Raw genomic sequence first — 26,371 nt, 5'->3', positions numbered from 1 at the left:
TTGTTCACTCTCTCCTACACTCCCTAATCGTGGAAGATGCGGTTGTTCCAAGGGGAGAAAGCCATGTTTGGATCAAGGGCTTGGCTGGTATACGCGTGGAAAAGGCCAGTGGAGAGAGCAAGGTTACGCTCATATTGCGATTGATGCACGTCGAGAATTCACGGTAATGCGCGTCGAGAATCCACGATATTGCGCAATCTTAATTCATCCGGGGTCGACGCTTACTGGTATTGTATCTCCGATGCGTGGTAGAAGTCGTCCAGGAAAGAGTGGAGAAAGTCGAACGTCGGCCGCTTCTCCGGCTGTGCGTCCCAGCACTGACGCATGATGTCGTAGAGCTGGTCGGGACACTCCACGGGCTTGGACATGCGGTAACCGCGGGAAACCTGGTCAAGCACCTCTCTGTTAACCATGCCTAGTGGGAGACAATAGATATTATAAAATGGGCTTTAGAATCTCTGCAACCTGATTGGTCAATTGTCACGCATTGATTTTTTTACTGATCCACACTGAGCCACGCGTCCGGTAAAATCCGAAGGCATGGCTCAAGTCTTGTATACTGTAGTTGTCAATGATTGTACGTGTACCGGACGCATGATGGGGAAAATGGTTGTATTTCATGAATTTACGGGCCAATTTTATAACACGAATGATGCACAGGCCTATTTCGTGGATCAGTGAGAATTGGATGCTCTTGTTTAACTTTGGAACAGTTACACAGTTCCAAAGTTAAACTCGCGCATCCAATTCTCACCGATCCACTCCATCCTGTGCATCATCTGTATACTGGAGCTTGCATCATTGGCTTGAGATGTCACAGTCCGACCTGTTCTACGGAAAACATTACCGGGCTTCATCCAATTACTTTCTACATCCAATGTATAGAGCTGTGTTTGGACCGCCATCCCCTCTTCTCCTTTTGATAACTTGACCACACCTGATCGTCTGATTTGGAACTAAGTCTTTCGAAAAATATATATTCCTCCAACCCAATCCCATCCCCACCCCCAAGTCTCCACAAGGACAACCTGACAACGAAGCCCCCAACGTGTTATAGATATTTTGAATGTGAATTACTCATGTAGGTAGTTAACAACAGTAATACCTACCTTAAAACGAAACGCACTATATAGTCGTAACGAATTACTGTAACTTTCGTAACATTTTCTAATTATACCAAAACGTAATGCATTTCAAAAAGTAGTTACCCATTAGAATCATGCATCTTTGTCAATGAACAATTTGGTGATTGCTGTTGCTTTTGTTATTATTCTTTGCTTGTTTGTTTGTTTGTTTGTTTGTTTGTTTGTTTGTTTGTTTTTGTGGACAAGTGCATTCAATGTTGTTTCTATGAAACCACGCTCCTTACCAGGGTAGGGGACACGCCCTTTAGTGATGACTTCGTAAATGAGGATACCGAAAGACCAGACGTCTGACTTGATGGTGAATTTGCCAAAGTTGATGGCTTCCGGGGCTGTCCATTTGATGGGCATTTTGGCACCTGCGAGAAGATTTTGTAGAGAAGGAAAGGGTATCAGTTCTGTCTGATTCTATATCTGAAAACCTTACTGTTATTGTTAGCTGTCACGTTTCATAGATATCGTCCAACTTCATGAAATGTGAAAGCAATCAGTCCTACATAAACTATGACACGTGGACATGATGAAGATCTACGGTCCTTCCTACATAACTGATCAGTTCCGTGGTCCTTCCATTATGCGAACGTTAGTGTGTGAAATGCACCACAGAGGGCGCTCTTTAGAGCACAAGCATCGACGAGTTTCAGGTTACAGTTTCGTTGGTATCAGAATCTAAAATACCACATGACTCTTGACTCTTGAAGAAGTAATCCCTGTTGCTGCTTTGCACAGCAAGCTTTACATAGGCAATGAGAGCTTTGTTAACTCAATCTCATGACAATCATGTCACATGAGATTGCACTGTTAGTGCTTAAAAATCATGCTCTTGGGGTTGTTGTTATGACACAAATCCCCCGTGTTTCGTTGATACGTCTCTCTGCATATGCATAAAACTTGAATAACCTCAATTTAATAACGCCGTAGCAAATCATAGAGTCAAAGTTTTTCAAAAGTATTAGTACACATAATATTTCCTACACATACGTAATCCTCGAAATGCCATGGTATAAGCGCCACACTCAAACGCAATCAATCCTGTAGTTCAATTACTAAAACCCACCTTCTCTTGCAATGTATTCGTCTTCGATGATGCGGGACAGTCCAAAGTCGGCCACCTTGCAATTTCTGTGATCCCCGACCAAGATGTTTCTGGCGGCCAGGTCCCGGTGAACGAACCTTTGCGATTCCAGATATGCCATGCCATCCGAAACCTAACATAGGGAAATGGAGGAGGGTGGAGGGGGGGGGGGGGGAGAATAAGCGGGTTCTTATTATCGTCAAAGTCAGTGAAAGGACAACCAATTAAACATTTTTTTTCTTAATTGTAAAGAACTACATGAAGCTGTAGACATCAAAAACACTGATGTAGTTACTTTCTGAAGTCCATCACATTCATAACGTTTGTAGTAAATAGGGGGCCCTCGTGGGTTACAGGAATATTAGACGTCGTATGGTCCAATGAAAAAGATATCTTCACCTAATGTGTGTATAACTTGTTGCGTTATTTTCTGTGGGTTTTTGTCCTCGCATTGGTTTTGTCTTCGGATTTTTTTTATTAGTGCCTACGTGTTAGTAAATTTCACTCATGATATTCCATCTTGAGCATTAACTCGTAAACCCCCAGTAGAATTCGTTTTGTAAATGTCATCGCTCACCGCATAGAATTTCTATTTTTTCCTTTATAGTTGAATCATCTTAATCAACGTTATCACTGTTTCGATTGTCTGAGCATTTTAAACAGCTAGATTTAGGGAAGGTATAGGTCAACGCTTCGTAAGAAGTTTTTTTGACTTCAGACTATAATATGTAGACAATGTTTCTCGCAATAACGATTCAAAGTAGCATTTGACAAAGAGAGGGAAAACTGTAAGGGTGCATCAAATTGTAGGACGCTGTCCTTCAGTCTCTCTTGGAATTTATCATTAAAGGGGAAGTCCGTGGGATTCTCATAATATATGATTTCGCATCATTTAGTACATTAATTTACAGCTCCATGTTTAGATTTGTGGAATTAATTGTGGGCCTCGAGCAGAGAGACCAATACTCTTAAAAGCCTCAAACAAATTACACCGAGCAAGGATGATGACATAGGAGCCTCACATACTTCAAAAATGTAGCTATGTGATTCCATAACAATACCGCTTGCTCAACAAGTTCACCTGTGTAGAACTTATGCACACTTCCTTAAGCCCAAACTCATGCATTCTTATGGTAAAGTTGTTACGTCGTCATCCTCGTTCATTGTGATTACTCATAAATTTTGAAATCATTCTTATTTTCTTCATCCCAATTACTATAAATTCTGAAACTCTGTACCAAGTATCACCAATTTATAGTAACTGTTGTTAAAATGTAAAAAACTGAAAATCATTCGGAGTTCTCCTTTGATTATCGAAAATTTCTCCACTCTGGGTGCCTACCTGTGCGGTGATGTCGATGAGCTCTGGTTCCTTGAGATGTCTGCCCTCGCCGTCGTGCAAGTACTGCAGCAGACAGCCGTGGGTCATCAACTCCGTCACAATGTAGATCGGTTCCTGGGCCAGAGGGGGTTGGGAAAGCAACGATAGACAAACTTACATTTGGTGCTCAGAGGCGACACGACATTTGTTAATGCGACAACTGCTCCGGTCTTATTTTATCCAAGAACTTTAGGATTGGAGTTAGGTTTGAGAATGGGTTTCAGGTTTAGTTTGATATGAGGATGAGGAATAGGGTCATGATTAGGGCTAGGGTTATGTTTCAGGGTAGATGTTTGCTTTAACGTACAGAGATTTCATAGGAGCAAAATGTCATTGTACCGGGTGCTCACAGACTCTTTGACTTTCTACTCCTTTTATCTTTTTTCTCTGTTTTTTTTTTTTGGGGGGGGGTGGGGTGGAGTGCTTTCACGATAATAGTCGACACTGGAGTAGCATAAAAAGTTCAAGCGTTGATGTAATTGTTCTTTCACTTTTATCACCTTTTACTTGTTTATTTCATTTCATTCTATTTTCATCAGCTTTTGCTAATTAATGGAAACGTTGAATGAATAATTTGTTTTTCTTCTAAGCAATAGTTTTTTTCACACAGTGCATATATTGAAAACTATTTCACTTTCGTTAGTAATCTTAGCAACTATTGCAATGTATCGCTACTGTTAATCTTTTTCCTATTGTTGTTTTCTCTGTACAATTTTATGCATTGATTTTGTCACTTAAGAAAGTGAGATTTATGTTTGTATTATATATTGTGGAAAAACGAATAAATATGAACTTGAACTTGAACTTGAACTTGAACTAGTCAGCCCAGAAATAATTCGGTCAACGGTGAAGCAGAGAAATAGTAAATTTCGATTGTTATAACAAAGAGGCATAGCGCACACAAAGGCAAGAATGCCTACTTTTATGAAGCAGTCTCTTCGCGCATTTTATCAAAAGCTATAAGAACAGCTATAGAAATGGATATATCCTTCGATTTTCTTCTTCGCAGTTAATTTGCATTCTGCAGATCTCCTAAGTTCACATTTAATGTTTACTATCATATACCTAATATCATCTCAGCAGTTTTCTTTTCTCCTCCAGTCTTTCTCAAGCGATTTGTCTTTATATCTAGTCTTTTCTACGCCCAAAGTCGGTGTGTCGCGTTGCTGATATTCGCCGTTTCTTCCTTCACACAATCTGTGAATTCCCCCAACGAGGTATTAGGCAAGTTATAGGCCTACCTCCTTGATCGCATTACACGTTTGGAATGGTAGTCTGTGGTAAAAGGGAATAAGACCTTAACCCTTTGTATGCCTCGAGTGCCGACTGGCACAGAAAACCGTACAGCGCTGTACACACTGCCCAACGTCTCTGGCAGAGAAGGGTTAAATGATAGGTGCTAACATTATCAATTGTCTAACTATGTCCCTCTTGACCAATGATGAATGTAAATCTGGGTCATATACCGCTTGGTTTAGAGTGATAGCAGGCCCCACGCAGACCAGTCGCAAAGGGCTCCCCCCCCCCCCTCCCCTATCTGCATGACCGAGTTGCTTCCTATAATATCAACGCCCTCTAACGACGAAAGCAGTAGCAGGTTGCGTTGGATGGACAAGCAGGACCCACGGTGCCTTCGGCAAAGGCGGCAACGTTGTCGCCGCGGAGGGCACATTTTGCGGGAGGGCCTGAAGTTGGCAGAGGGTTTTGAAATCTGTCAGACTGGACTCAGACGTAAGTTCCAAAAGAGTGTAGGCTACGCTGTTAAAATGATTGCAGATTTAGTCATCGTCACCAGGCATTATGCTAATCTCATCTTTAGCATCACCTGTCCACCTCCCTCTCCACATCTTCCCAATTCCATCTCGACATGTAACTCTCTCCTCCCTCACCCGTCTCCCTCACTCCAAGATCTCGACTCCTTCCCTTATCCCCCTCCCCCCCCCCCCCCCACACCATTCCCCGTTTTTCTTCATCATAGGTCCTAGTCTGCCTAGGAAAGGCCACGACAGTGTATTTCACATGTGTTTAAGTCAGACAGATGAATACCCTCGCTTGGTTTGGCCCGCGGGTTTCCTGCTTGCCCTTGCTTTGGTGACTAAGCCATTCTTCCCGTTCACTTGAGCGTTTGCACACATCAACACATGGGGCTCATTTGCTTGCACGCTATTTTTAGGCTCGCTAGTCCACATTCGATAGGTATTACTAAACTACTATGTATAGACCGCTCAATTGGTGTCGAGCCAATTCCAACGCATGTAAGGTGTTAGAAAAAATGGGGTCCAGGCTTTTTGGGATTCGATCGTCTTAAATCTGATGCGCTGAAGTGCAGTAAACGTTGCAATATTGCAAGTTTTCTGAACAATAGTGATCCGACTTCAAAATGTAATCCCAAGGTTTTCTCAGACACAATGCATTTAGTAAGCTGCAACTGAATGATCGTCTTCTGTGATTGAAATATCTTTCAGCTATTAACAAAGATCTCGCCATGATTTATTAGATATAAAGTAGCAGACGTTACATCATTGTTTCGACTGCAGAAAAAAAGTGGGGGCCTCTTGGCAGGCCTCTTGGTTGATCAACGCGCTCAACACACTCTGTACTTTACTGTGCCGAAATGGTGAAAATGTTTTTGACTCTAAAAGTGGACATTTTGATCAGATTTTGATTTCGCCCTAGTCTGTTTAAGATTAAATCTACACGTGTAACTAATTCCAATGAAGTATGTAATAGCACGCTTCTAGCTCTTTTGAAAATTCGTGTGAATATAATGAAAGAGTTTTTTTTTTTCAATTATACCACTTGGAAATCTCGCCTGCGTTTAATAACAATCCATTGTTCGTGGGTTGATTGAAATGAAACATCTAAAACGGATCAGTCTTTACAGATGTTACACTTTCAGATGATGTTGTTGCTGTTGTTGCCCCTTTTTGCTACTGATAATACCGTTGTTGTTGTTGTTGTTGTTGTTGTTGTTGTTGTTGTTGTTGTTGTTGTCGTCGTCTTTGTAAAAAAAAAAATTAAATCAAACTCTACTTACTCCCTCGGAGCAGATGGCTAGAAGCGCGACGAGCTTGGGATGCCTGAGTTTCTTCATGATGTTCGCTTCCTGGAGGAAGGCCGTTGGGTCCATAGCGCCCTCTTTCAGCGTCTTCACGGCAACCATCACCGTGTCGTTCCACAGTCCTGCATACGTGAGCGAGAGTAAGAGAAGTCTTTTAATAATAGATGAAATATCACTGACCAGCCGCCTGATAAATTAAAAGGAGGTAATTTCATCATTTTTGGTCCTTGTAACGGGTTATAAGGGTTTGATCGCAAAACGACTTAACTCCATTCCTGTTAAGTTGGGATATTTGTGATTAAATCAATTAAAGTAAAACAAAAAAGAGTTAAAGGAAAATATGGAATATTCTAAATCATAACATCAAAAATATTCCTCGGTATACACTGTATTATAAATATAAGTAAGGTATCATAGATCGAGATAATACTTTTCCACTTGTTCACTGCATGCCTGTTTAAAGGTATTATCAATAACATTATTAACATGTATTGTGTACTTTGTGCTGATTTGTCTAGTACATGTATCAATACTTTGTGTCTTCGTTGTGTTGATTTGTTGCCTTATATGCATTTTTCATCCTTGTCGAATGGTGGAAATTAATAAAATGAAATGAAATGAAATGAAATTGAATTAGATTAAATATATTCCATATTTTCTTTTCATCTGCAGGTTTAATCGCAACTTGACGAGAATGGATTTAACTCCTTTTGCGACAAAACTCAAAGTTTTCTTCGCATTTTCGAAGTCTTCCATGGAAGCAACTGAAAGGCGACTTGTAAATGAGCGCGCCCTCGCACGTCAACACGCACCTTCCCACACCTCGCCGAACTGGCCGTTGCCTAGTCTTCTGACCAGCTTTATCGATCGTCGCGGAATCTCCCACACGTCCTTGCTGATCTCGAACATGTCAGGCTTCTGCCTTGGGCAGGCTGTCATGAGTCTACACACCAGTCCGTCGGCTTGTGCTGCGCAGAAGTACAATATGTGAATAAAGAGAGAGGGAGAGATATGGGGGGGGGGGTAAAGTCAGTAAGTACCCACGACAAAAATTATATTTTTGACATGATTGAGGAGATATACGATTGGTTCCATGACATTTGCTCCTGCGACAATTACTCCCATGATATATCTGCATGCTAAGCCAAACGTAAATTCAACCCATCAACATAACCCTGACCCTAATCCTAATTCTCACATCAAACTAAACCTAAACCCCATCACAACCCTAACCCTAACCCTAAGTCCTTAGAGAAAATAAGACCGGAGCAATTGTCGCAGGAGCAAATGTCGTGTCACCATACGATTATGCACATACTTAAACACTATCAGATCTCATGACTACTTTTTTTTTCACCCAAGGTCAGCTCACTCACCTAAGTTTTACATTTGTGATATGAAGAAGTCATGTCATATTTTACAAATATCTGATAAATATGACATTCGTACAATTCATTCACTCATAACCTACATGGTGCACAGTGAATGTATAAAATCATCAGTGATAATAGAGATTCAACGGTGGTATTGCAAAACTGACTGCTTATCTGACACACACTTCACCAGGACAAACCAGTGACTCATTTCCTATTTGTGTGTGTCTCTCTCTCTGTCTATCTATCTATCCATGCCCCTCTTTTACTCTCTGTTATATCAATGTGTGTTTTATTTCCCCTTCATCTCTTTCTGTTCACTATTCTAACCAGCTAACTAGGCGAAATGCCTGCCACTGACATTGTTTACAGTCTGTCCTGTCTATTCTGAAACTGTGTGCCATTCCTATACCGTTTATGAAACTTCTCTCTCTGTCCTTATGGAAATACACAAAGAACCCGGTTGCTGATGCATCATATCTGTACCGGAAGTACTTCACCTCTCAAACATCCGGGTGATTCCAAATGGAAGGCCATGCCATTACATGACGCGAGTGTCGAGTCTAGCTGCGTTTGTAAACAGTGACCTCGCCGTGAAACGACATGCAATTTCCACATATATTATATTTTTTGTCCTCCGCAGAGTCTCATACTGCAATGTATATATCACTATATCTATTATGGTGGATCGGTACACTGAATTCCCATGTGTGCACCTACTGTATCCAATGGTAATTAGTTTGTCAGATAAGACAACGAATTACACTATCAAAATGGGTCTTGTCCTGAAAATCAAAGAGAGCACATTTTTCCTTTAAACGCTGAGAGAATATCGGGTACTGCAATATCACATTTATCAATACAGTTACGGAAATAATACCATATTCTTTATACATCGTATTCATCCTGCATGCCTTTATTTAATACTCTCACTTGTCGGCCACTTCCTCTACAATAATCTTGCTGATGAGTATCAGTAATAATAATAATAATAATAATAATAATAATAATAATAATAATGGCACTAAAAACGTTATTTCACAGCGTCAAAATAAGTCACTGCGGCACTCCTTGTGTAATTCCACTTTCACGTCAAATTATTTAGATTTTTCTCATTCATTCTATGGATTGTCTAAAAGTACGACAAACTTCAGCTATCATAAAAATACATTTTCTTTGAGTTTACACCAAGTGTTGATGACAATGACTGCCAGAATTAGAATAAACAGGCACATTTTATTAATCTATCCCTCTAAGATACCTATAATCCGGTGAAAAACAGTCGAAAGTCGAATGTATATCTCTGGAAGGTTGAATCGATAGGATATAAGAACAATGTATTCATCGATACCAGTCGTTATTGAAAGGAAAAGGACGTCACAAAAATGAAATAAATGAATATCGCCTAGTCATCATTGCAAAATACCTTGGAAGCGTACATTGAAAGGAAAATAAGAGGAACTAGAAATGTCGCTATGGCGACTGGTTGTGCCTCCGCCATGATGCATGACTTTCCTAATAGGTCTATAGTACATGTGAAAAATGTGTGACGACAGTTTCACATAATTGGCAAAATATTAAAATGACATGTATGTCACAAATGTGCTGAACGTTCACCTTCCTTGACCTACAATGTAGGTTTAATTGGACGAATGGGAGATCATGTATTTGGGGATTAAGGACTTTTTCTTGACTTTGACCCTTTTACATGTTTGCGCATTGAGTAATTTTCAAGGTATGGAGAAAAAGTGCAATTTCTGTATTGAATAGTAAATTGTTACCATTTTCTCATGGCCTTTAACTCTTGACCTTTGACCCTAAAATTCATAAGAGAATCACTGTCAGGTAGAACATGCATAAATATGTACTAAGTTTCAAGACAACTTGAGCCACTTCCTAGATGGAAGAAGTAAAGTTGAGCACTTTCACTTGATCTTTGACCTTTTGACCTTTGACCTTTATGGCAAAAAGACTTCCCAGAGAATCTCTATTGGGTAATACATGTATACACCAAGTTAAAAAAAAAATCTTGCAGGCATTGCATAACTATGAGGGAAATAGTCAAATTTTGAAGAGTTGACCTTGACTTTGACACCCCCTGACCTTTGACCCAATGACCCCGAATTCCCTAGACAATAACTGCCAGTCAGTACATGCATATATACTATGTTCCATGAAGATACCTTGAACCATTTCCATCCAAGATATGGAGAAAAAAGTGAAACTCTAAAATTTTCACTTGATCTTTGACTTTTGACCTTATGACCTGAAATTCTGACCAGAGAATCTAAATTGGGTAGTACTTGTATACACTAAGTTTCAAGACAATATCTTCAGTCATTGCATAGATATGGGGGAAAAAGTGAAATTCTAGCATTTGACCTTGACCGCTTGTCCTTTGACCTTAAGCATGTGCACCCAAAAGTTGATAGGCACAACTTCACCCCCTCATAAACACACATACCACGTTTCATTAGGATACCATAAAAGGGGTTTTTTTAGTTACGCTGTCCACAAATTTGATTACGGACGGACGGACGGATGGACGGGCAACCCGAAAACATAAAGCCTCCGACACCACTTCGTGGCGGAGGCATAAAAAAGAAAGACCGAGGGTAACTGCGAAAGCCCTGTCCACAAATTTTCTCTTTCTTTCAATAACCGCGTTCTTCTTTTTTTTCTCTCTCTCTTTTCTCTCCAACGTATGAATCGCATCATGCAAACTGAATGAATGCGTAAACGCTTAGAGTCAGGGGGAATTTCAACTATTAGCCAGAGATTAGCTGTTTCTAGTTCAAGAGAAATGCATAATTATTATGATATGATAAAGCAGCAATATCGTGTTTATTTCTCAATCGTTATCAACAGTTATTGTACATAGGCATTCACGGACATAAACTACACGTACAAACTTTTTTGAGATTCCTAATACTTTTCAACTTGTAACGATATCCATCATCTGGCCCAAATGAAATAATGAAACCAAAGTACGGCAATATATGACTTACACATGTAATGTTCGACCAGATCTCTGAGAGTCTTGAATGTGATTCGCGTGCTGATGTAGTAGCCTCCATTATCCAGGGTTCTGATTCGGTAGTGCTTTACGTTGTATCCTCGTGTGTCGTCATGATCAAGCACTGAGAGCGAATAAGCGCCTGGTAAACAAGACAATATTCAAGTTATCAGTAGACAATGATCAAGCACCTGTTATTCATTTGCAGTGGAAATTAAAAAAACAACAACAACAACAACAACAACACAAATAAACAACTTAGCACAAATAACATGCTGTGTTTATGCTAGAATCTTGGAAATGACAAAATGTAAGACTTTTGCTCATTCTACAAGTTGGTGACCACAACAGGGAATGCAACAAGTGCAAAAAAAAAAAAAAAAAAAAAAAAAATATATATATATATATATATATATATATATATATATCATGTTTGCGGCAATGAAAGCACTTCGGATGAATTTGAGAAAGTTCCGCGAAGTTTCTACTGACGTAATAAAATGGACCAATCTAAAAGCAGCAGACTATATACACGTGTCATAGCTAAAACAAATATCATAATGCATTCATTGCTGCTAGGGAAGAGGTTAAATAACGTCGAATTAGGCTAATTTTGATCATCATCCTCTTACAAGTCTGTCGTTGACGTGTACACATATCTTCACAAAATCTTCTGACGTGAAAATAATAGGAATTAGTTGTATTAATCGCCTCATCCTACCAAATACGACATATTACACAAAAATAATGCCGTTTGCTTAATTACACGCCTTGAAAAAATTATTTCATTCTATTTCAGAACGGAATGAGACAGTCATGAAATGACGACATTTTCACATGCGTAGTTGCGTCCAATACCACGCACTACTCCGTGAAAACACGCCAAAGTTAGCATTTCCCTACTGTCGTTATTTAAAGATCGATTTTGACACATTTTCTACCATTCTGTTCGTCTGATTTTACTCTATTCATGATAGGCAATAGGAATATAAGTTTGAATTGCACCTTAATGAACTTATGAAACGTAACACTTTTCGACAAGTAGTTCTTGCGTATAACCGATGGGGTGAGTCACACAAGTGCAGGAATTAGAGAGGGAAACAAAATATCCTAATTTGGGAATAACGCGGACTTGTTTCTGCCTATAAAAGGATGACATAAAAGGATGCAATGGACCTACCGATCTCTTTAATTCTGGGCAAATTGATGACACTTTTAGCACTTAGGATGAAACATGAATATAATGAATATGTTACCTGGACTGGTCTCACTTCCTCGGACAAGGAAAGTCCCCCTGGAATTGCTCGTCAGCTGGAGTTGTTTCTCTGCGTCCTTCCGCGTCATCTTCTCAAAAAACCAACTGGAAAATACATGGCAAAATGAATGGAAGAGTGAGTTAATCATCAACATCCATGTCATCGCTGTGTTGAAAAAAACTAATTATTTGATTTAACTTTATCTATGGACTCCTTATTAAAAGCTTAGTTCTTTAAGCCACGCATTCACAGCTTGTTTTAAATAATCTTTATGTAATCTGTGGATACAATATCATTTTGTCATGCATACTGCTGAAGAGTATCTCCTACATGATACCGATTGATCAAAAACAAAATAGATGAATAAGTAGATTAGCGGAATATACATTGTAATAATAAACAAATAATTACACAAATGATATACATAAGAAGGCTCATATCATGTCAACTGAACACGGCGGCTAGTCTGGTCTGCATCATGTTTTGTTGTGGTAATGAATCACCCCGCTTTTGCCATCATATTCAACTTATGCCCCTATTCATATAGTCCTCTGAAGTATAAGTTAATAAACCTTTTTTTTTGGTTCCATATGGACATCAAGGTACGTATAGTTACTAATAACCACGTCGGTATCTCTGCAAACGATTTGAAATGTTATAAGCTAACATAGGAGATTCACTAGTTGATGCATCCAGACCCTGTTGCCGGACATAGAATGATAGATTGTTCACGTGGCTCAGCCTTTTGCTAACCCCTCCTATAGGAAGGTCCGACAGACATGCGACAATCACTTCTCGTTATCATGGTTATAAGATTCTATCGCGAGGTGTCCTCCAGCCATAACAGTGGCTTGTGGTACAAGCATTGAGCTACAGTTGTAGCTCCATGCTGGCACAAAGTTACCTCAAACAAGAGCCCTATATCTGACCTCGATCTCTGGCCGAGATAGATATCCTTAGTCCCACATGTGTCAAGTTTAATATTCGCACCTCTAGCACGCGCTTGCCACTTATTAGTCCACTAAATTAGCGTTCTAGAGTCAGACGTCTCACGCAGATAGGCGCCTGACTCTTTGAAATTGAGCTTAATTGTAACTTTAAATATCGCACAGAAGACTAGAGATAGTTGTTAGTGAAGGATGACTAGAAATCAAAGGAGTGCAGCTTCAAACAAATTGGTATATAGGTGTTTTTTATGTTCTTCTTAAACAATACATTTCAAGTTTTATATATCAAAAAAGTTGTAGTTAAGTGTCACAAATCAATATTCATGTTGTGTGACGTAAGATTATTATACGCATGGATAATCAAATAGTGATATTTCTACGACAAAAAAAAGTAAATAAAACATTCCTCGCGTCCATGTGCTTTATTTAGTTCGAAATGTAATTTATGTAAAAGTAGTAGAATTATTCAACTTTTATTTCTCTTTGCTCTACAGTTTCTAGAAATTAGAATCATCTGCGTTCGCAATATCATACCCGTTGCCTTGTAATCCCAAGTCCTTGATACATGTGTTTGAAGTTGCTGGTGCAGAGTTCGGGAGCGAGGAACCTTTCTTCACGATCTTACGTAAACAACCCTTTGGCTAGTTCATAAATCAACCAGAATTATGACAGGTTTTCATCGACACGTGTTTTTTTTTTAAATAAATATCATCCAAGGTATTCCGCAAGCAACAAACGAAATCATCAACACTGTCGAACAGACTGAGGGTAACCTGTCTATTTCCTGTGCCGCAAAATTTGAAAAGGTCGTACAGTGCAGCTGTTAAACAACTTAAAAAACAAATGTTTTCGTTATCTACAGCAGCATGAAAGCTCTACTCATTGTCAGCTACATTCAAAACTTACGTTTTTAATCAAGAAAAGCATCCTAAAATGACGTCTCAAAAATAAATGCGTGCTTTCTACACACACTTTATGTATCGTGCCCTTCATGGAGACTTTTCTCAACTCTTCAAAGGTCAGAGAATTCAAAGAAGAGGATGGGAGCTAACAACGACAGGACAAGGATGGGTGAAGATCGTGATCGGCCTTAGCTCTTAAAGCTTCACCAGGGATGAGTCTTCGAAATCCTTCGATGCCTTCCGAGCCACACCCCTCTCCATCCAAGAGCTTTAACCTCTTGCCTCCCGGAGCCCCGTGAAATACCCTCCCCCTGACCCAACAGATTTCATACGATGGACACACCCGGTTCTGGAAAGCCATGGGTTAAGATACACGCGCATCCCTGAAACCATTATCACTCGGCGACGCATCCCGTTGAAGCCCCATGCTCTCATCACCGGCTAAGCCACCTGCTATCTCCTTCCCCACATGGCGACTGCTGAGCAGAGAGAACGATTTACGAAAATATACGAACGACAAATATTTGATTAAAGAGCTACCTTCCTTTGATATCGCAAGCGTTCGTTATCAGCTCCTAACCATGTGCGGGTCGCCAGATTCATACTTGAAGTGATGAATAGAAAATAAATTGTATTATTTTCTTTACAAGCACGATATAAGCATGACGCAATTTTGTGGTCAATGAAATTGTTCACTGAATGCTGCATTTGTTATTGGGTTTTTTTTTTTCCTTCAGGTTTGGAACATTTTATTCACGTTATTCGTACTTATTCTGATGGGATCACCATGAATGTTTGATATTGTGGTAACAGCTGCAGCATCGAGCACGTAAAGTAAATGCTATTATTGTCATCCGTCTACAGAACCAATTTGTTTATTGAGTTCTCTTGAAATAGTCCTTGCATAATTTTGCATCCCAGAGGTGTTTAATCGCAGATAATATCTTCCTTGGTTTTGTATATTTACCACAAGAGCATAGCAATTTATTCAAATCGCCATTTTATTCAAACAGGGCTCTTCGAGTTTACAAGGGATAAATTTTACCCACACCATTTTCTTTTCTGTCATTTTTTTTTTGTCTGTTTGTTGGTGTGACGGGAATGCTCACTTCTGTGTGTTGCAAATGTTTGGTGTACGAGTGCGTACATGAGAACATACTAGAACAACTCCTTGGCTGCCCCCATTTTGTGGCATTGAATGCCGTCATTTTCTGCGTAGTTCTGTCACGCTCAGGAGAAAGACACCTGCGTGAAACGCAAGTTGACATTCTTGTTGGCAGAGAACGGAACGGACTTGACAAAAAAAAAAGAATAACCAACCACTTTCCCATTCGCTACGCGGGATCAACCGTTCATGACTCACATCCGTTAAGGCGGATTTCAGAAGGATTACACTACACTGCGTTACTTGCTTTTATCATAACCTCACTATCATGCTTGCCTACCAATGCATCGAGAGTTCACTAGTTCAACCGTTGCAATCACCCACCTAGACAGCAGACAATTCGAATGCAAGCTATCACAACGTTAAAGCGACTCATTTGATAACGAGATTTACTCCTTAGACTCGGCCTATTAACGTGATATACTTTGCACGAACTATTTCCCCACCTAACCTGTCGATTAAACGTATAACTAATTCCAGTCCATGTGAGATTTGCATGAGTGTTGTTATGCTCGTGTCTGCACGTCCACAGGACATCAAAGCCCGAGGCATGACGTGTATAGCTCTTTTTGGAGCCCTACAATGCCTCTATCAAATTCTCTGTAGACAACACGATGATAGCATCGTCAATCATTACAAATCATGACTACCATTGGCTCTTGAAACGTTAGACAAAGTTTCCCGTGAATTTGACCTATCTTTTCATAATATGACTAGATAATGTACTATCAAAAAGAAACAAAAAATTCACGCCGTCTGTTACTTAAGTCGTTAGATTTGTCATCTTCTATCAAAACAGAATAAAGAAAAGCTTGCTCGCTTGTCAACCATGGTAAGAGCACTGTGGCACATTCGATTGTGGAGGCTAGTCCAACCCATGATGCGAAAGTGATCCCTGATAACGCTTTAGTATGCTATTCATCAGAGAGAGTCCTAGAAAACAGAACCCTAATAATCATGAGGGTACCTGGATAGGTATGACACTTAACTCGTTCCTTGCCAAGGACTTTAGACTGCGTGCTCAGTGCTATTGGGTTTTCTATGTCAATCGGCACTCAACGCAAATAAAAAGTTCACGTTAGAAGCAGAGATAATTATCAGGACTCATACAGAAGTTTACCTGTAGCAGCCATATACATTGTACATGGTAGCAGTGGTACAGCAGTAGTAGTAGAAGTAGTTCAGTGGTAGTAGTAGCAGTAGTAGTAGAAGTAGCAGAAGTATAATAGTAGTAGTAGTAGTAGTAGTAGCAGTAAAAGTAGTAACAGTAGAAGTAGTAGTAGTAGTAGCAGTCATGGTAGTAGTAGAAGCAGTGGTGGAAGTAGTTACTTCATAATTGCTATCATATTTTGGATCAAAAATTTATCCTCTGGTGATTGGTTGAAAGAGCTTCACGTGATTATAATAATAATAATAATAATAATAATAATAATAATGAGACTCTTATAAAGCGCACATTTCTACCTAAAAAAGATACTCAAGGCGCTAGGTATTTTCAGCTATTTCAGAAAGTTGACACTCCACAAAGTACTATTTGCAAAATGACGTCACTTCTATGACGACATTTTGCAAATAGTATACTATTTGCAAAATGATGTCACAACGCAATTCTGAAATTGTGCGCAGCTTTGCACTGTCACTCTGTGAAATGCAACTACAGTGTATTTCTAGCAAAACAATTGTGACGCCACAAAGCAATTTTGACTTTGCGCACTGCTAGTACCGTCACTCTGTGAAATGCATCAATTTCTAACAAAATAATTGTGACGTCATAAAAACAATTCTGACATTGCGCATTGCTTCGCACCTTAACACCGCGCGTCGCGCTTGTAAATGTGACATTTTTAACAAACATCACAAAGCAGGTCCGACATCGTGCGCCGCAGCGACATGCTTCTTATAATGTAGGATCCCTTCACAACATCGCATCCATCATACGACTTTTCGCTTTACATTTACCCCCATTTCCCCTTCTTATGTTCAAATTTTTTATCCAAAATATAAAACAAAAATACTTTGCATAATTTCAAGTTTCTTGTTAAAACTATAGGCCTCGGTGCCTCCAAAAGAACTATTCACTGAGGGGCGCAGCCCCGAAGTGAATAGTTCTTTTGGAGTCGCCTCTGCCCATAGTTTTAACAAGAAACTCTCAAGACAAAGTATATTTGTATATTATATTTTGGATCCAAAAATATCTGTCTATTGATTGGTTCAAAGAGATTCACATGATCATATGTATTTTCAACTATTTCAGAATGTTGGCATGTTTGACAATTCATGGTATACTATTAAATGACATCACTCTTTATGACGACATTTTCCCAATAGTACACTAGTTATGAAATGATGGCGCAAAACGATTGTGACGTCACAAAGCAATTCTGACATCGCGCGCTGCCTTGTACTGTCAACTTTGTAAATTGCCATATTTAGCAATTGTGACATAGTGCCCAACTTCGCACGGTCACCGTTAAAATCCCTCCACAATATCGCATCCTCCACCCTACCTCTCGCCTCATTCCCCCTTCTTTTTTTTTTTACAGTTTTTTTATCCAATACAAAACAAATATATTCTACCTGATTCCAAGTTTCTTGTTAAAACTATGTGCGTCGGTGACCCCGATTGTATATTCACTTCGGAGCTGCCCCCTCAGTGAACAATATAATTATATAGGCCTACTATTTTGGAGTTACCTCTGCCCATAGTTTAACCAGAAACTCTCAAGGCAAAGTACATAATGTGAATACCATCATAACTATAATTACCTCTAAAACTACTGTTGTTACAATCGACATATTTCTGAGTTTGTTCTTTGCTTTTAGTCATGTCTTACTCTTCTGACTGCAGGAGGTCAGCTGGCTCGATGTAGTTCCGGGGCACGTATCCTTCCCTCTTCGACACAACCGAGGATGCTAGCCACCAGTTCGGATCACTGCGTTTAAGAACAAACAAACAAAAAGTAAGTCAGAGGTCAAGGTAAGGTAAAAACGAAATAATTATGATGATGGAAATTCTATGACAAAATACAGTTATCATAAAACTATAAAGAGGAAGATGATTATGGTAATGACAAGAGAAGTTAGATTAAAAGAATTATATGTTTGTTGCAACACCAAAGAAGGGAAAAAAGCAAAAATACTGACGATGATTCGATGACAAGGATTGTTTTTAGACAATATTACAATTTGAAGGACCAAGGGTCTCGCGCTCACCTGAGCATCGCAAACTCACCTTCCACACAATCTTGCAAACTTACCCTATAGAGAAACATAACTCTTGGGGAGCTCTAGGGAACTTCCATGAGGGCAAGTTGTCCACTTGTTTTTTTTTCTATATCGCACTGGCAATGACACCTTCCAAGCTTTTAGAGGATTTTTTGACAATGCGTTGTCTACAAGAAGATTAGAAAGTGGAAACTGGCCCCGATTTGGTCCCGGCCCCAAAGGGCCAGCCCTGGATCTTCCATAACCTTGAAAATGCACTTACCAATTTGCATTACATTTACTCGAGAGTATTTTTGGTTCTATAGAAGATTGTTTCTAAGAGATCCCTTAAATTCAACATGATGTTTTCGAGAAGAAGCTGAAAATGTGAAAATTGGGCCGCAATTTGGACTCCCACTCCACTCCCAGGGCTCTTGGGGGAGGGGTGAGGCACCCCTGGATCCACCATGAACAAACTTGAAACGACACTTACTACGGACAATGATGATCTTAATAACTCATTTGAGCCTTTGGCTCAGGAGAGCTAAACAGAGGAAAATGATACTGCTTGTGGCGACGATAAAGAAGACGATCCTGAAGAATTACAACAGTGAACATTGGTTTATCTTCACAATCATGAATTACCTTTTGTTTGTAATGATGAGGATCTCCCCCTTTCTGAAAGTAAGATCGTCTGTTGTTCTGGCTTCATAATCATAGAGCGCCTTGTAACGCTCCCCGGCAGCTGTGTGGTGTGATAAACAGAAAACGCATGCTCAGATGTAAGAGATAACAATTATTATTACAAAACTGTTATTTTAGTAACTTACAAAGCGTCCACATTCATTGGCGTTGTGGAGCCATGCGTTAATGAAATTACCCAGAAAAAAGAATGACCCCGATCAGAATGTGTGCACGTCCATATGTCAATAATTTCACGGTCGTATGCTCTTTTCTTCTGGTAAACTTTTGCAATGGATGCATGGCTCAAGTGATATAGAACACATTCTGACAGAAACAAAAATTAAATCTGTTACACAAATTGTTTAATCGCCCCTTTTATAAAATGATCGATGCACGAATTATTCCAAAGTTTACACAGGCGTCCTATTCTCACGCATATTCTCACTAAGCTGTTCTTCAAGTTCATTCCACCATATCACACTTCGTTAACCATGTTAACAGAGCAGGAAGAAAGGTTGAATAGCTTTTGGACGCGTTCTTGGAAGTCTGAATATCATAGCATTGTGATCACATCAAACTGAACAAAATGAGCGATAGTTTCCTGATTGAAATCTAAAATATTCCAAAATGAGCTAAGAAGTAAGGACAGGAAAACAAGGGTTGTAATGTTAGCGTTTCTGTGTGTTTTTTTATGTTATACTAATATCACAAGTACCTGAATAGATAACTGCTGGCGGACAATTTAGCAGATATAGTGGCTCAGTGCGATATGCTTGCGAAAAAAAAAAGTTAGACCACGATCCTTACCATCATCATGGTCGAGAGTATACGATATAATGCTTGTATGGAGAAGGAACAATCGTTTCAATTCGACATTCGACGATATTAAATTCCAAATGTTACTAAAATGTATTTGCAACACGTTGGCCTAAAATGATAATGACTAATTGCCAAACTTTCGGACTGGAAATAAACTTATTGTTCAACTTAAGCTTGGATTCACAAATCAATTTAAACCTTGATTCAAGTTCCACGAGTTCTTTGGTTTTGTTTTGTTTTCATTTACTATTGTACATTTGTTGCAATAATTCATTGTGAAGTAACATGGTAAAGATATTTTGCAAAATATTATACTGAAACAGGTTTCAACGGACATACTTATTTTGTTTTGTCGTGAACATTGTGAACAATCCACTTGTGAATTTCAGCCACTCTTATACTTATTGTAGACAATGCTGGGTCGTAGCCTTCATTCATAAAATCAAACCAGGATTTTGTCTCCTCGTTAATTCAAACAAAAGTGACGAACGAAATCGTTCAGATGGCATGCGAAATGCGAGTTCTGATATAAGTTGTCGAAACCAAGCTGGCTTTATCTGTAATTATCATGACAAAAGGGAACTACATTTTAATAATTTATTCAACGTTACAATTATAAGGTGTTATCTTTGTCTCGCTGGTGATCAAATGCGATGTATTCTCTTCTGTGGTTAAACAATAATCTTGCCATTTCATTTAAAAAGGGAAAAAGAATAGTGTTTGTCCATTAAGCCCGAATGTTTCTAAACACTGCTACAGATGTCGTGTGATCAAACAAAATAGCATTAATTCCACACAGTACTTTCACAGTATAACTAACTTCCGACACTGTTCGAATAAAAATGTATGTAGTTTGTCCTGTACAAACAAGAACTCTACTAGATGATGTCAATACAAGAAAAAGTGTATCGGTTTTTTTCTTTCTTTTTTATCCTTGAAATCATCATTTTGTTGCTTATTATTATTTTTTTTTTTGCTGTGATTTGCAGCATTCGGAAATTCATCTTGGTCGCCAGGGAATCTTCCCTTTATCTCTCAAGCTGCGTGGTATCTAAAACGGCTCCACAGCACAGCACCGGTGACCCTGCTAAGTATATGATTAGCCTGACGACAAGCCTCTAAGCTATTTAATCGAGACAAGTCCTCGGTTAATAATACCCTGCTTCCTACGTTTGTTGTCCACTACGCGTTAGCCCGTGAAGGCACTTCAAAAGCGGGGCTTCCGAAAATATCCCGAAACGATTAAAACCGTGATGTACTGCAAATCGTAAAATCCACATCTCCCCGCTTCTAATATTACGGCATTGCAACGGTGCATTGCGCCAATTCCAGTCAACACACGCCCTTCTATGGAGCATTATACATTTTGTAAGAACTTGGCAAAAAGTTTTGTACTCTTATGAACACATGTCATAGTTAGAGTACGTGAAAATAATACATGTTGGCAGAATCCAGGAAAGCAAAGGTTGAATGCATTTTAAGGGTATTTAAACGCCATCACAACTTGACACCGCGCAGAATTGCGACAAAATAACGGAAGAATCTATCGTATGCAGTTGAGATCTAGTATCATAGGGGCACTAGACATTTGATCTCACTAATTTCTGACAAGAAATCACTGCTACTTTCCAGCACTTTGAAATGAATCGTTATCTTAAATGATGATGCCACGTTGTGTGAGTGCGTATGGCTTGCTGTATGTGTGTTTATTGCTTTCTATCCCACTGTGTGAAATCATAAAGTCCGCGGAGTAAAGGACTGCTTGTGATGATGGTCTTCAAAGATAATGCGGTCTAAATGTTTAAGTTGTACACAGTCTTCTGACAGGCTAGAGCTTATGTATGTATTTGTAGAGAGAGAGAATTCCAAGTTACCTGACAATAGTAGACATTTCACAGAACCCAATAACTAGCTTGATAAGTTTGTTTTTATTGAAATCAACTTTGTTTGATCTTTGAGTTATACATGCGCTCGTTTAGAGTTTATTTCTTAATTGTATAAAAATAATTTCAATCTGAACGGGATACTCTTGGTTCGATACATATACAGCATCACTGCACAGAAAAAAAGTACTTGTTTGCGACCAATCACCACGAAATTTTGATAAAATCGTCAAACAATAATTTGATTATGAATATTTAACTCGTCGTCTAAACCACACACAAAGAAAAACCACCGTTTAAAGTGCTCGCTAAAAAGGTGCCACTGGATACGTTTATCTTTCTTATACAGATATCGTAATTTTGATGGAAATTAGGCAAGGAACGTATACACTGAGGGTCAGTTGTAAAGTCGCATATATACCTTAAATTATACGAACACAAAGAAAGGAAATTGTATTCTCTGTGCATGAGACTCGTCGAATTTTAAAAATTACGCAGGAGGTGGTTCGGATATAAAATTTTCGGTTTTCGAAAAAAAATGAACAATAAGATTTTCATTTTTAGCCAAATTTATTTTGCTATTTTTGTAGGTTTTGTGGATGGGTTTACCTTTGACTTTATCATGGCACTATGGTGACGAGTCACCCTTGCTCTACTTTGAAGAGAGTATAGCGATTCCTTTAAACAAGTTAAGGTGATGCAGCCAGAGTAAAAACAAAAAGAACACTCTCCCTGCGGGGAATGCTACACTTTGCGGTAAACTGAATCACGAACTGTTCTGTCTCATGTGACGTTGAAAGCTTTTTTGTCTCGATCGCTTGCAAGAAAAAAAAAAATCCCTCGGCAGAGAATTAATCATTATTTCCCAGGTATTTCACAAGCCCGAACGATCTTCTCTACGGCTTTATTTCTTTAGTCATGCACCAATCCACCATCACGCGTGCATTTCAGTCTTAGAGTCGAATGTTGAATGTATTCGTTCTTGTCCAGAAGAGAATTTGAAATGAATCATTTTTTTAACATATAGTGGGCAGTAACAGTACTGTTGTATTCTCTGTGTGTGTGTCTGTATGTATCAGTATATAATTATGTATGCATGTAGCAAGTTCTTTGACACACTGTATGGCGGGAATGTATGTCATAATCCATGACACCAATAACAGGATATGAATTACTCCAAAAATCACGGGAACTTGCTGTTCAGTTGTCTTGGGTGGGGGAGGGCGGAAAGGCGCAGGAATTTTCTTTCGTCTTGTCAAACCTGTATTACGCATTACATTGTATAATCGACTATTAATCGAAACACAAGGACGTCGTCTTTGTTTGTTTGTTTGTTTGTTTTTTGTGCCTTTCTTTGTTTTTCATGATGATAATTATATTGGCAGGATTTAGATCAACAATAGTTTGGTCCCGGACTTGAAATGTCATCCAGCCAAAAAGTGGGAAAAATCTTTGTTACTCCTTACTTCGACACAGTTCTTTGCCAGCATCTTCATCTCACAGATAACTACCTGGCGTAAACAAGGATGCACGCATATCCCAACTCACCATGTTTAAACGATATCGACGGCGATATCCCTCCTCCCGTATCAATACCCGCGGAGCCCATCGCCCCGCCACTCATCCCGTTGTCATGGAAACCATGATCATCCTGTATGTGGTCCTTCTTCTTAGGCGTGGCCTTCTTGTTCTTCCGTTTGTCCTTCATGACCTTGGACGACGAGTTCACGGTGATCGTTGACTGACCAGCGTGATCTATTCCGTCGCCCATCTCTCCCGATTCTCGATTGCCCATGTTGGGGTGATGGTGTTTGTGTACGATCCGGGAAAAGTGGGAACTGACCTGATGTGGAAAATAGATAGAGGTATGAATAGACACAATGATTTCAAGCGAGAGATTGCAACACTGGAAAAGTTTTGTACGGCGATGGAAGTTCTTACTTTATTAGATGAAATTGCTTTATAGCATCTTTTAAGATTTCATTTCAAGTCAAAGGAATGACCAAGCAAAGAACACAATGTGGCTATGCAGTAGTAATAGTGCTAATAATATTGAGAAAAAAAATAAGACTTTCGAGATTGTCCAAGAAGACATAAAAAAGAAATAAAAAGATATGTATTTAGAAGACTGTTTTGGAAGAGAATAGCCAACTCAAGAGGAATACGAGAAACATACAGAAATGTGTCTAACTAATTTGTCTGTGCCGGTTGTGTCGTTGGTTTTGGATTGTTTAGTTTAGCCATGAGTTTACTAGTGTAACAGTATATGGCGGGACTTCTTTCAGCATGAGTACTACGCAGCAGCATTCACTAAGTGTCTTCCTATACTGGGGTATACCATGAGAAATATATTTCGACACTTCTGAACAAATGTCATAAAATGCGCAATGTATAAGAATAAGAGATGGATTTTCACAGGAAAAACAAGGATGACATACACTCCGCATCGTGCATAGCAGGGAACAAAAACATTTTGCACTTACAATCAACTTTGTACACATCCTAAAACATAGCGTTCATAATATTTTTCAAATTTAATAATGATGATTATAGAATTTTGACATTACGTACAGCAGGTTCTCATGTCTCATAAATGTGATCAACAAACGAAATAATATAATTCGAGAATTTGTCTAATCAGAGTATCGCACTGGCACCACTATTATTATTCCGAAGGAAAAATATTTTGACATCTAAAAACAAACATAAAAACCGCCCTCGTGGTACAGCCAATCTTTCAATGCGCGGTTAAGGGCCGAAGTAGATCCCTGATGTCACGTGTTTCCTTATCGTTAAGGAACTCCCATCCCGTCCCACCGACTTGAACTCAGTTTTAATCCCTGGCAAAGCCTTACGAGTTTCAACAGAAATCTTCACACCAAAAAAAAAAAAAAAAAAAAAAAAAAAAAAGAAAACCGAAGTAGGGATATTGCTAGCCTTTTGTCAAGGCCCTCTCGCTGCAACGGGCGAGCGAAGCGAGCCCAGCCGAGCGCAACACCATACAGCGAGAGGGTATTGACAAAAGGCTAGGATATTGCTTGAGCCACCCCATCACAATTTATTTCTTCACAAAATACCTCATTACAATGTAAAAGGACACATACACGCATACAATACACGCGATGCTGTAGCTAAATGCATGTTCTACTCGCAAAAGTTGTTTTATGTGTGTGATTGTTGGTAAATGCGCTGAATATAATTATCATAGACATTCGGAATGTATAGCTCATATCACAGGGTTTAAATCGGAAACCTGTACTGGGATGAATGTCCCAGGAGCCAATCAAGCAACTTATTAGGCGGAAAATTACATAACCAGAAACAACGCACATTTCGTCTGTAAAAGACAGGATATTATTTTGAATCGGTTGTTGATATTTTTCACTTGGTAATCGTATACACGAACATCCATAGGCACACACACACACACACACCTAAACACACACATACATTGTAGACATGTGTGTACACACAAATACACACGCACACTTTTCTCTCCTTCCTCGCCATTAATGTCTCTCTCTCCCCCTCTTTCATTCTCTTTATTCGCTCTGTCATGTCTGTATGTTTCTCTAAAATCACATGCTTACGAACATATTTATTGTAGAAATGGTAACTTCAACACAAAAAGTTCGAAACTTTGTAGCAGAACGACCAAAAAGGAAACATGAAATAATGTATTGACATTATAGGACCATAATTTCTCATCGTTCTTAAGGTCACATGGTACCTAATAATTCCTGTACAAATGCGAAACTGATGAGAGAAATACGCCACCTAGAATTTGTTCGAGTTTCCTTCTCAGACCATTAATGTCCAATAACCGGGAATGATAGAGAGGAGAACCCGGAGAACCCAACGCGCACAGCAATGGATACCTCACACACATTCGCTACACACTTCAGCAGACAATAGCATATGAATGGTTTGGCGCGAAACACCGTGAGGGAATTCTCGGCTTAAATCCAAGAGGGAGGCCATCGACGTTTCGCAAGATAGGGTTTTGGAAATAGTCTGAAACAATGACTGTGAGTAATGAGTATCTCAGGCACAATCTGAAAACCCAAACAGGGCTGAAACAACTGACGTGGGGCTGTACGCACAAATCTGTGGTATTTTTTTTTTACAAGCATGCCTGTGCGATGATGATTTTAAGCAAGGCGCTCCCCCTCTCTCTAGCAACGTGCATTTCTTACACGAATTTGTTTTGACCCTCCCTGAACGCACTTCAATACATGTTGCCGTTATTCGTTGACAGAGAGAGCTAGAGCATAGAATACTGACTGAAGAGGCCGTGTCAATTTCAGAAAAGGATGTCACTTATTTAATTTTCGCTTTAATTATGTTAATTATGTTTATACCTAAAAGTTCTGGGAGAGGAGTTCTAAACCACAGTATATGGGACTTTGTTTCCTCCAGGGATAACGCGTGTAGGTATAAACGTTACCAATAAACAACAAGGC

At 39.3% G+C, this 26,371-nt stretch overlaps 1 protein-coding gene across 1 annotated transcript in view; it reads right to left on the bottom strand.

The window, feature by feature from the left end:
- The window catches only part of LOC139710036 (proto-oncogene tyrosine-protein kinase Yrk-like), a 29,885-nt gene continuing 3,514 nt past the window's right edge, over positions 1-26,371 (bottom strand). The window contains exons 2-12 of the mRNA XM_071621983.1: positions 23,457-23,751; positions 19,168-19,267; positions 18,153-18,251; positions 12,305-12,408; positions 11,041-11,190; positions 7,472-7,627; positions 6,627-6,781; positions 3,560-3,673; positions 2,200-2,350; positions 1,370-1,501; positions 1-415 (exon numbers count right to left, since the gene is read on the bottom strand). Coding sequence (XP_071478084.1) covers positions 222-415; positions 1,370-1,501; positions 2,200-2,350; positions 3,560-3,673; positions 6,627-6,781; positions 7,472-7,627; positions 11,041-11,190; positions 12,305-12,408; positions 18,153-18,251; positions 19,168-19,267; positions 23,457-23,751 — 1,650 coding nt within the window. The 3' untranslated portion in view covers positions 1-221. The remainder of the gene's footprint in view (positions 416-1,369; positions 1,502-2,199; positions 2,351-3,559; positions 3,674-6,626; positions 6,782-7,471; positions 7,628-11,040; positions 11,191-12,304; positions 12,409-18,152; positions 18,252-19,167; positions 19,268-23,456; positions 23,752-26,371) is intronic.

Source organism: Diadema antillarum, unplaced genomic scaffold, assembly GCF_040938485.1.
Source record: "Diadema antillarum isolate AM-2024a unplaced genomic scaffold, OU_Dant_1.0 seq00001495_RagTag, whole genome shotgun sequence".
Lineage (NCBI taxonomy): Eukaryota > Metazoa > Echinodermata > Echinoidea > Diadematoida > Diadematidae > Diadema > Diadema antillarum.
The sequence above is the reverse complement of the archived record's forward strand: the minus strand, read 5'-3'. Positions and strand labels throughout refer to the sequence as shown.